We start from the raw sequence: 10,812 nt of genomic DNA, 5'->3' as shown, positions 1-10,812 counted from the left end.
TAAAGGAAGAGAGGGCGTCGAGCCTCGGACACCGGGATTTCACAGCCACCATGGCCGGTAATTTTGACTCCGAAGACCGAGCCAGCTGGTACTGGGGGCGACTGAGCCGCCAGGACGCGGTTTCCCTCCTTCAGGGGCAGAGGCACGGGGTCTTCCTGGTGCGGGACTCGATCACCTGCCCCGGGGACTACGTGCTGTCGGTGTCGGAGAACTCCAGAGTGTCCCACTACATTATCAACAGCATCAGCAACAACCGACAGTCCAGCTCGGGTAAGACACAAACCGGTTCTGTTCGGACATCTTTGGTTAAAGGAGTTCATTGGAACTCGTCCAACCACTTCTGCAGAGTACGACCCGTTTCCTGCACACCGGGGAGCCCAGGTGTGTCGGGCGGGTTCAGGTGAGTTTTTGCTGCTGGGTTCAGGTTCCGATGTCACAACTGGGGCATGACTGGACAGATTGGCCTCTCAGGAATGTCTGATCCGTCTCTGCTGAACCTTGGACCCGCATTCCTTGAACATTCCTCCAACTGGATGCGGGTCTTTTTGTTTTTCACAGCTGCTGCATTTTCAACCCGCTGTCATTTAATTGTCTTAAGAACGTGATTAATCAACATGTCGATCAGCTCGGGTCCAAATCACGGACGTGACGTGTTATCGCGAGATTTCACGGGATCTGTGACGCGCCCAGTCTCTGTGTGGTGAGAGACTCTCAGCGACTACCACTCGGATTTCATCTGTAAATTGACTTATTTTGTATCCACTGGTTCAGTAAAAGTAGCGCAGACGTGAACGATTCGCGGCTAACGTTAGCATCACTAGCCTAGGCTTAGCTAAGCAGAGAGGGGGAATTACAAATGTCTTGTTCGTGCACGTTGTGAGCGCGATAACTTGAAAAAATGTGAGATGTGGACCTGTGTTTTAGTGTGTGGCTACATTTAAGCGTAAGAAAGGTTCCTTCTGAAAATTGGGTTCCCACATTAAAATTCAAGATGGCCACCACCACGAATATAATGTTTTCATTCAACCTTTATATAAACAAGTTAATCCCATTGAGCCTCGGACTCATTTACAAGAGCGACCTGAAGAGAAAGTAGTCCCTCGATGATTGTGGGAGTTACACCGCGATAGGTGAAAAACTGCGTACCGGTAGTAGGAACGCTGTATGTATTTTAGTGTTTATATAATTTACTGCTTTATAAAGCCTTCCCACACTATTACAGTGTTCTAAACTCTTAAACCTACATAATTTTAACATCATGTGTTTATGTACTGTACAGCTATGAAACATTTTCTACGGGTACTCTGCAGCTCGGTTCCGGTTCTGCAGATCTACCCTGCAGCGATGAAGCCCTCCGCCCGGTCCAGGTTGATGTGCGCACGGATAATTGAGCTTCAGGATTGTTTACGATGTTCCTGCCAGTTGTGTGAGCTTCATAGATCGATCGTTACTTCGTTCTGACGCTGCGTTGCAGAACTTTCCCTCCATTTCAGCTGAAAGCAGCGTCTGGAAGCACTGCTGGCTTCTGGGTAGTGTAGTTCTTTTGACTGGCGTTACAGTGTAGGCTTATTGAAAGAAAACTACTGTCTCAAGTTGTCTTGGGTTAACTTTTTATCCCGTACCGTCCCAATCACATGAGTAATATTAAAGTTGACAGTCGTGCGTCTTGTACGATCTTACGTTGAAAAACCGCGAAAGAGCAAGTCCGTGAGTCGAACCGTGAAGTAGCGAGGGACTAGTGTTTATTGCTTGAAGGTGTCGTTGCCTCAAATGATTGAAGTGGCTGTAGATTAATCTTTGGGGACCAAAGCCACCGTTGGCCACCCCCTGGCTCCGTCATTGCGTCTGATCGTGGATAAAATGCCGCCTCGAACTAGAAACGCCTCCCTCCGTTCTTCTCCACAGGTTAACTCCTCCACACTTGAATATCTTGAACCAAAAACATTAAGGTTTCCTGCCCAGAAAAAAACACTTGTCTCCAAAAACCAGACGTTCACTATTCGAACCCCTCAGTGAGGGGGGGACATTCCTGACAACGCCTTTAATCATCTAGACTTCATATGAAGTGGTCGAGCTGTGAGAAATGTGAACTCTTTATTACCAAACATTGAAGTTTAAAAATGAGACTCTTTGAAGAACGGCTTGAGTTCACAACGTGAAGCGAGCCACGATGTAGACCCTCAGAGCACCAGAGGCGTTTTCATTATGGACAAGCACTAACCAAACACCTAAGCATCGAAGCTAAGTTGTTTTTTCATCGGTCTCTCCACGTTACCCGGGAGTTACAGTTGTACAAAGTATCTTGAACCTGGTCTTCATGGTATTTAGAAACAAGGCCCAACAGTCTCGGCTCTTCTTCTGCCCCACAACAAAACAAAACTGAGGCAACTTGGATCAACGTCCCTCAGTTTTGGACCTTTTGTTCGCAGAAGTGCCAAAAAGTACTTCAGCGGTGCTTCCTTGGTACATTGGTTAAACGTCATCCAGGGGTTTTCCACATGCTCTCCGTTTGCCTTATAGAGTTCTTTGTTGCTCTTTTCACATCAAAATCAAAGATTATAGGAAAATTCAAACACGTTTTTCTTGGCTTCAGAGTTGGACAACTGCCGTAGTATTCTGCATTAAAGTATGCAGTAGGCTGGTATGCAAAATGACAGACGTATGAAAAAAACCACATTTAAAATATTTGGGCAGCCAGGTAAGATGCTAACAGGACCAGATTTGGCCCTCGGGCCTCGAGTTTGACGCATGCGTATTTTGCATAATTCTTGTTTTTATTTCTACTCATGGATTTGTTACGGAGCTCAATTAGCTTCCTGTTTAACTTGTAAATGATTGATGCAAATCTTTCATCCAAGTACCTCTAGAAGTACCCGGAGTACCACTAGTGGTACTTGTACCACAGTTTGAGAACCATGGGTGTACTGTTCAGTGACCATAATGTCGTGAACGCAGAGTTCTTTCTGAATGATCTGTTCAGTTTTGTCCAGATTCACGAGTTATTTTGCTAACACAACGAGAACACAGTTTTTAAAAACGGATCTCTCTCAGTCCGAGCTCGGGGTATCTGTTCGTGATGACTCTCGGCTACTGCCACGCTGGATATTAGGTCCGATACAAACACACAGACGTTTTCTCACGTTTTTACATTTTGGCTTGAATTTCTTCACTGGAGTTGTTTCGCTCCACGTTTCCTTTCAGCTCAAGAGCAGAATCTGTTTAGTGTTGTGGTTTTATGGAACATCAGCCTCACCACAGCTGGCCACAGCTGGTCATCAGCATGGTTTTAGAGACGATGTGTACCACCCAGCTGATAAAATACCAGTTATTTTTGTACTGGGATCCACAGATCCTGAAGGACTCGAGGGTTTTGTAATTTTGATCACACGTCAGATAATTGATTAACGGGTTGACATCTTGATGACACCTGGGACAGGTACCAAACGTAATTCAGGCGTGTGCTTCTGTTTGTTTTTAGTTCTACAAACTAACACCACCGTGTCTCCACCAGGTTTGGCTTCGCCTCGGTTTCAGATCGGAGATCAGGAGTTTGATGCGTTGCCGTCTCTGCTGGAGTTCTACAAGATCCACTACTTGGACACCACCACTCTCATAGAACCTGTAAACAAGGGTAGAAACACGGGGTCAAATGGCTCCGCCCCCTCCGGCGCCCCCCAGCAGCAGCAGGAGGAGGCGGAGTATGTCCGAGCGCTCTTCGACTTTACCGGCAACGACGAGGAGGATCTTCCCTTCCGCATGGGCGACGTCCTGCGGGTTCTGGAGAAGCCCGAGGATCAGTGGTGGAGCGCCTCCAACCAGGAGGGCCGAGTGGGGATGATCCCCGTGCCCTATGTGGAAAAGTACCGGCCCGCCTCGCCCACTTCTTCCGGTCTGGGTGCTCCAGCTGTGGGAGCTGGAGGGTTTGCTGACGGCGCAGATGGGGCGGTGAGCCCTCTGGCCGAACTGGGTGACCCGGGTCCGTATGCTCAACCTGTGGTCAACAATCAGCTCCCGAACCTACAGAACGGACCCGTTTACGCACGGGCCGTTCAGAAGAGGGTCCCCAACGCTTACGACAAGACGGCTCTGGCTCTGGAGGTAGGACCTCTGTCCCACTGTCCTCTGAGACACTTTGTCTCAGTGTGTCCTTTGTTTTGGGTCAGCGCCGAGGCAGCGTATATTGTCCTGATTGTCAGAGTAGTTTACTCAGAGACAGTGTCTTTATAAACGAGCTGACGCTGAACGAGGTCATTTTCAGCGCTTCTGGACACTCCGACCCGTTTTTTATCCACACACAGAAGCTCAATGGTTCATCTGTGAATGGGACATTTGTGTCCAGTACTGCTGGAGTCCAGAAAAACAAACGGGTTCTGTTGTTGCATAAATGACTGCAGTTTCCTCTTTTTCTCCTCTTATTTTGAAAAGTTCGACACATTAATTCAAAACCAAAACTGACTTTGCTCCAAACCAGTAACGTCTTCCTCGTTTCTAATTTAATTTAAAAAATGACAGATTTCTTCTGTTTCATTAGGAATGAGTTTTATCAGCTGAAGTTTTCCAGGTCCATTTTTAGAAGATGTTGGAGATCTTGAAGATGGGGAGACCTCAGTCTTGTCAAAGCTCCAAAATTCACGGTTGAAACTCGTGTCTTTGTCTAAAAAGCTGTTTTTTTTTCCTGCAAAACGAAGTTGAGAACTTGTTTACGATTATTAATTTTTTTTATTTAAAAGTGTAAAAATGCTATGCTAAAGAGCTCAAACCACACAAAGCGTCTGCAATTTTGAGAATCAAAAAAAAAAAAGGACAGCCCATGTCACGTCAAGGGGCCTCCCTCCCATTTTTCTTAAACAGATGCACTTGCTCCTCCACTGTCCATGTTTCAGTTCAAACGGTCTTATACTGCCATCAGGTGGTCAAAAAAAATGTGCTACATGCAAAACAAATTAACAAACATTTCTTCTTAAATTTTACAATAGTTACTAATTGTCAAATTTCAAACAATATTATTATCGTTTATCGAAATAATTTCTGAGACAATTTATTGCCCAGCAAAATTTGTTATCGTGGCAGGCCTACATAGTGGATCAACCAGTTTGCTGGTGGTAAGATGGTTTCTGGAGTCCACCCTCTCCCCTGTCGACTCCTCTGAGGCAGTCATGACCAAAGTGGTTCAAAACATCAAAGTTCATGCTCAATAATCCAGGTCAAAAATCCAACAAAGCTTGATTGTCTGGTTGGCCATGGCTGCCTCAGAGGAGTCAACGGTGGAGAGGGCGGACTCCAGAAACCATCTTATTACCGTCAAACTGGTTGGTCCACTACGTGAGTGTGCTGCTTGTGGGCTCCTCGGACTGATGAAGTCCTTTGGATGAACGACGAAACGTTTCAGCACAAAGAAACCGCCCAGAGGACCTGACTGAACATTGTTGGATTTTTTTTACCTGGATTATTGAGCATGAACTTTGAAATTACTTTTGTTATTAATTGGCTGGTAGGTGTAGAAAGAAGCAACGCAGCTGGGAAAACTCATCTTTACCGAGTCCAACTAGAAACATTAACCACTGGAATGGACATGGGACGTGTTGTTTAGTCATAAATCTGTGATTTTGCTGTAAAGATGTAGGCGGCTCCGTCAGTTTATCTGTGTTGGTTTTCACTCGCACGTTAAAGCCTGTATGGAGCGCAGACAGGAATTTATGGAACGTTCCCTCGATTACATGCATTTTATTAATCTTTTTGTCGTTGACAGGTGGGCGACATGGTGAAAGTGACCAAAATCAACGTGAACGGTCAGTGGGAGGGCGAGTGCAAAGGGAAACGGGGCCACTTTCCCTTCACCCACGTTCGGCTGCTGGAGCAGCCGCAACCTGACGACGAAAGCTGAGGAGAAACGAACCTTCGGCTTATTTCTGCTGAATCGTCTCGTTCAGAAAGGAATCAGTTCTTCAAGAGCTCAGTTCACGACTTTGTGAGCTGAACCGGTCAGGCTCCAGTGATCCGCCCAGCAGCTCTGTGCTGGATGATCTTTGCTGCTTTGATGGACGATACTGGTGCCCGTTTACACCGAGGTCAAGCTGCTACTGGTTTACCCGTTAGCTTTTATTTTAAGCCAGCCTTAACAACTACCACTGTGGGCGAGTTTAAACCAGCTGGAAACGCCTCAGACGCTTGAAATAACGTCTTTCTTTCATTCGAGGGCATTTTGTGATTTAATATTTATTGTTAGACACACAACCCACATATCCTTGGGGTTAGCTTCATGCTTAGATGGAAGAGATACTTTAATATAGAGGGAAATTTGTTTTTGTCGTCTTTTTTGCCAAATTTGTCAGATATTGAAATGTTGGACATTATTTGGGGCTTTTTTTTGTTGTTCCCAGATTTGAGCGTGTTTAAATCGACATAACTTTGCTCCAGATTATTTTTTTTAGTTTGGATGCAGATTGTTTGAGCCACTGGATGTTTAACCAGATTAAGAGCACAGCTGTGATCAGCTCAATCTGTACAAACGAACACCATGACAGCACCTTTCTTTGGTCAAATCTGGGATTCGATCCTGGCTCTGATGGACACATTAGTGTTTTTCTGTGTTCTGACCAAACTCGCTTTTTGAGCAAACCGACTGCAGTTACTGAAAGTGCATAAAATTCACAACATCAGGAGCTTGTTGATGATTGACCATTAACTATACGTTGTAACCTCGTGTAGAAAGTTTTCAGTTCTAAAGCCTAAAATGTGAAATGACAAAAAAAAAAAAAGTTCCCATTTTGTATGAAAGTTGAGCGATTTACAAAATTACTTGTCAGGTTTAGGGATAGGCAGAGAATCTTAAATGTTCAAAGTCTGGTTAAAACGTTACACCGACGCCTGGAGGTGACGAGTTGTTTCCTTCTAGTGTTTCTCCCACCCCTAAAAACGAAAAGTAAAAAAAACACGGTCCCAGTGTCTTTCTGCCATCATAGTTTTACTTTGAAAGGACTTTGAAGTGGAAACTACGGTGACGGGTGAGCTCAGCTGTACTGTCAGAGTACGAGCGTCCTCATCAACTAACTGATCCATTAGATCGAATATATTTAAAGAAAAATCTAATAATTACCAAATGACTTGGAGAGTCTGTGTTATTAGTGGCACCATTTTATTACAATAATGCATAACTTTTTTAAAAAGTCCTTTTAAATGCATTTTTTGATGTTTTCAGGTTGAGTTGTGGCCTCAGCTCTCTCCATAATCATGTACGTCCACATAAAGTTAGCTCATGGTCTGCTGGTTTTACAACATATTAGGGCCTCTAAAAATATCTAGGACTTTTATTTTAATAATTAGGAAAAAGTTTGAATAGTATTTCAAGACTAAATTAAGAATTATGTAAATAACCTTATTTTAGGAGTAAAAGAGAAATAAAAAAAAAATACAATGACTGTTGCAAAGACCTTTGCTGGCTATATTTTGTAGAAACTTTACAGGAATCTTTTGTCAGACCGAAAATAAACAACCTATAAACAACTGCCCAACATTCCTACAGTCTTATGCTGCCGTACGAGTTTTACCGGAGAACAAAAGTCATTGTATTGATTGGCTTCAGTTGTACAGTACTTTGAAATTTTTGAAAGTTTTTTTTCCTTTTTGGATTATGTTTATTTCATCATCCATTTGTTCCGACAGAATACTGAAATACTTGTGCCGCACCACTAGGTGGCGAGCACACCCACTTGTATCAAAAACTACCGGTAAATGTAACTTAGCTAAAGGTTCTCCCAATATATATATATTTATATATATAATATATTTACAATTTCCGCACGGTTAGTAATCATTTAAACGCAAATTTTGATGGCAAACACAACATAATAAGGCAAGACGGGGAAAAAAAAAAAATATATATATATATATATATACCGTAAATGGCAAGTTTTTGTTTTTTTTCCTTTCTAGAGAACAAACTACCGGTAGTAGTGGGCATAATAGGCCGCTATATCATCGTTTCTGAGAAGCTCCCTGGCCACACAGATCCCTAACAAGATTTTATTATTATTTTATTTTCTATGAAGTGATCCTAAAATTTTTAGTTTTCTCACCAAAACCTCAAGTTTGGCTCAGACGTTCAAACGCAGCTGAAAATCAGTTTTCATCAACATTCCCAGTAAAGACGGGACTCAAATTATTAAATTATCGGACTCGAGCGCTGACACAAGAACCTAAAGCGGTTCATTGAGATCCAGTAGGATGTCGGGCTGCACCGCAGATTCTAAAGTCTCGCCTACGCACCCTCCCAACTCGTCAGTCGTAGTGTAACGTACAGCAGCATGGTAAAAACGTAACTCGTTGAACATGAAAAACTTAAATTTTCTGTTTCATTTGTGGAAAATATCCCGTTTGTTTCCGGTTGTTCAGAGTTTAAACGTCATACTGGAACCAGCCACTTGGGGGAGCTCAGCCTTTTGTGGCTTCAACTTCCTGATTCTGTTTTTAGCTATAACGTGTAAAAGTGTCCCGTAACCCCGGCTGCATATTAATAAATACATTTAACAAATTTATGAGCCCAGTTTGCTTACTCAGAAAAAATATTTTCACTAATAAAATTTTTTATCAACATTTTGACTTAAAGCTTGGAATAATATGACGAATCGTACAGTTGGACCCTTGTTTTAATTTGAAATTAAATCAGCTCCTCAATGGGACCCTCAGAGCCGTCGCTCTGGTGCTAAACGGAATCAAAAATGTTAAATTTATTCTTTATCCACTTTCATCGGTTTTAAACTCCGGTTTTTGAACCTGCAGCCGTGCTGGAGCGGAGCGAGTCGTGAATCTTGGAGCCGATCGATCAAAAAATGTTGACGGTTTCTCCTCCTGGAGACATTTTCACAAAAATAATATTTAGTTTGGCGGGTGTGCGTTCGAAAATAGAATCGAAAGTGTTTGAAACTGTTTTTTCTTTTTGATACCAGAGCCTGGAATTAAATTATCTTAAATAGTTTTTTTAAAAGAACAAAAAATATATTCCGGTATTTATTTTGTGACAGTTTGTGGCGACACCTGAAGAGGTTAAAGGAGGTTTTTATTTCTTACTTTCAGACGATCCGTTAGACTTTTTAAGACCTTTTTAATCCAAACAAAGAATTATCATTTTAAACCTGTTTATTTTTTTACTTTTAAAACAAACTTGAATTACTTTCTTGAACCATAAACGATATTTGTTGGAGTTTTTATATTTTCTGTGTCTTTGGATACTAAAGTTATTTTAAAGTGCGTTTTTGAACCCTCGTGTAATTTAAGAGTTCGAGTTGAAACTTTTTAGTTTTCAAACTGATTTGTTTTTGTTTTGTTAAAAACAAAAACATTTTTAATTTGGTTTTCATTGTAACACCTTAAAAAAGTCTCAGCCTGATTTAACTCTATTTTGATTTAAAAAAATGTGCTAAAAAAGGTTTTTTGTTTTTTTTAAATTTCCTCTCTCCGAAATCTGTTTGTATTATCCAACATTAATGAATTAAATGCTTATTTTAGAAGAAAAAACAGGATTTGGAGTTAAATTAAAGACAAGGTGACTAAATTTAACCTTTAAATCTCAAACTCTGGACTGGATCAAACAAACAAACGCTTTTTGTTGTTTTCAACGGAGCAAAGTGTTTAAACTTTTTTTTTTCTGTGATTACACGGCGTGACACATCTGCTTTAAATGTTTTTAACTTTGTGTTTTTGTATTGTTTGGTTTCCAGCTGATTTTGTTGCCAATTTAAAAAAACATTACACAAATAAATCAGAAACCGACTCAAAGCCGCTCATAATTCTGCTTCTGTGCTTTCAGGATGTTTAAAATCTGTCACGAGTTTACATTTTTATAGAATTGTAACTTTTTTTTTAATTTTATTGAGACTCAAAGTCAAAAGTATTTTTGTACTCTACATTAATGCCAAGTTTTATTACGGTTTTAATACTTTTGAGCCACAGTCTGTACAATATTGCACCTGCTGTATTAATAAATATATGCAATATTTTTAACTCCGGTTTTTTATTCAAGGTTTTTTTGTTCCTTGTTGAGCTTCTGAGTAAAAAAAAAGTCAAATTATGGCAAAATCTTAACGTTCATCAGCCTTGAAATAGCTTAAAGATGAGTTTTTATTGTTTAAAACATGTTTCCAAGAATAAATAGTTCAATTTGTAAAGACGGGGAACCAATTTAAGCTGAAATTTCCCGAAGTTTTTCAAATTACTAAGATCAGACATCGGTCGGTTTGACTTGAATGTTTGTTTCGTCACTGCTAAGAAGGGACCACGGTTATTTTATTACATTTTATTTTTGTTTTACTGTTAACTGGCAATTGATGCAAAACATGTATTTAATTAAAGTGTTTACAGTATATTTTATTTTACTCCTATTTTGTATTGGGTGTCTTTTTTGTTTCACTCAGACCTGAAGGAGACTATACAACAAGCAGATATAAAGTTGTTTTCTGTTTTAAAGCATTAAAATTAGTATATTTTAACGTAAAACTTTGTAGATTAAGGTAAAGTTGTAACGCATTTAGTATTTGGTTTAAATAATGAATTTGGAACATGCAGGGTTTTTTTTTTTTTTGTGAACTGTTGTATTTTGAAAATATAAAACGTCTGAAAGATTTCAGTGTAAAATCTGATTGTTTTGGTGTTTTTGTTAACTCACCCCTGCAGCTCTTTGAGCGTCACCTGTTGAACACCTGTCTGTCAGGTGCAAACCGCTCCAGTCCCTGCTTCTCAGGGCTGCGAGCGGTGGGTCTTTAAAACCGTAGCAATGGTTTACCAGACATGGGAAACCAGTTTAGTCAGCGTTACAGT

At 41.0% G+C, this 10,812-nt stretch overlaps 1 protein-coding gene across 1 annotated transcript; it reads left to right on the top strand.

Annotated features, from left to right (window-relative positions):
* Positions 1-50: 50 nt before the first annotated feature.
* Positions 51-5,884, top strand: LOC119419891 (adapter molecule crk-like). Its single transcript, XM_037687257.1, has 3 exons — positions 51-270; positions 3,512-4,098; positions 5,750-5,884. Exons 1-3 carry the CDS (start codon positions 51-53, stop codon positions 5,882-5,884), a joined length of 942 nt encoding a protein of 313 aa, XP_037543185.1.
* The last annotated feature ends 4,928 nt before the right edge of the window (positions 5,885-10,812 follow it).

This window comes from Nematolebias whitei, chromosome 14 (assembly GCF_014905685.2).
Source record: "Nematolebias whitei isolate Nwh7 chromosome 14, NemWhi1, whole genome shotgun sequence".
Lineage (NCBI taxonomy): Eukaryota > Metazoa > Chordata > Actinopteri > Cyprinodontiformes > Rivulidae > Nematolebias > Nematolebias whitei.
The sequence above is the reverse complement of the archived record's forward strand: the minus strand, read 5'-3'. Positions and strand labels throughout refer to the sequence as shown.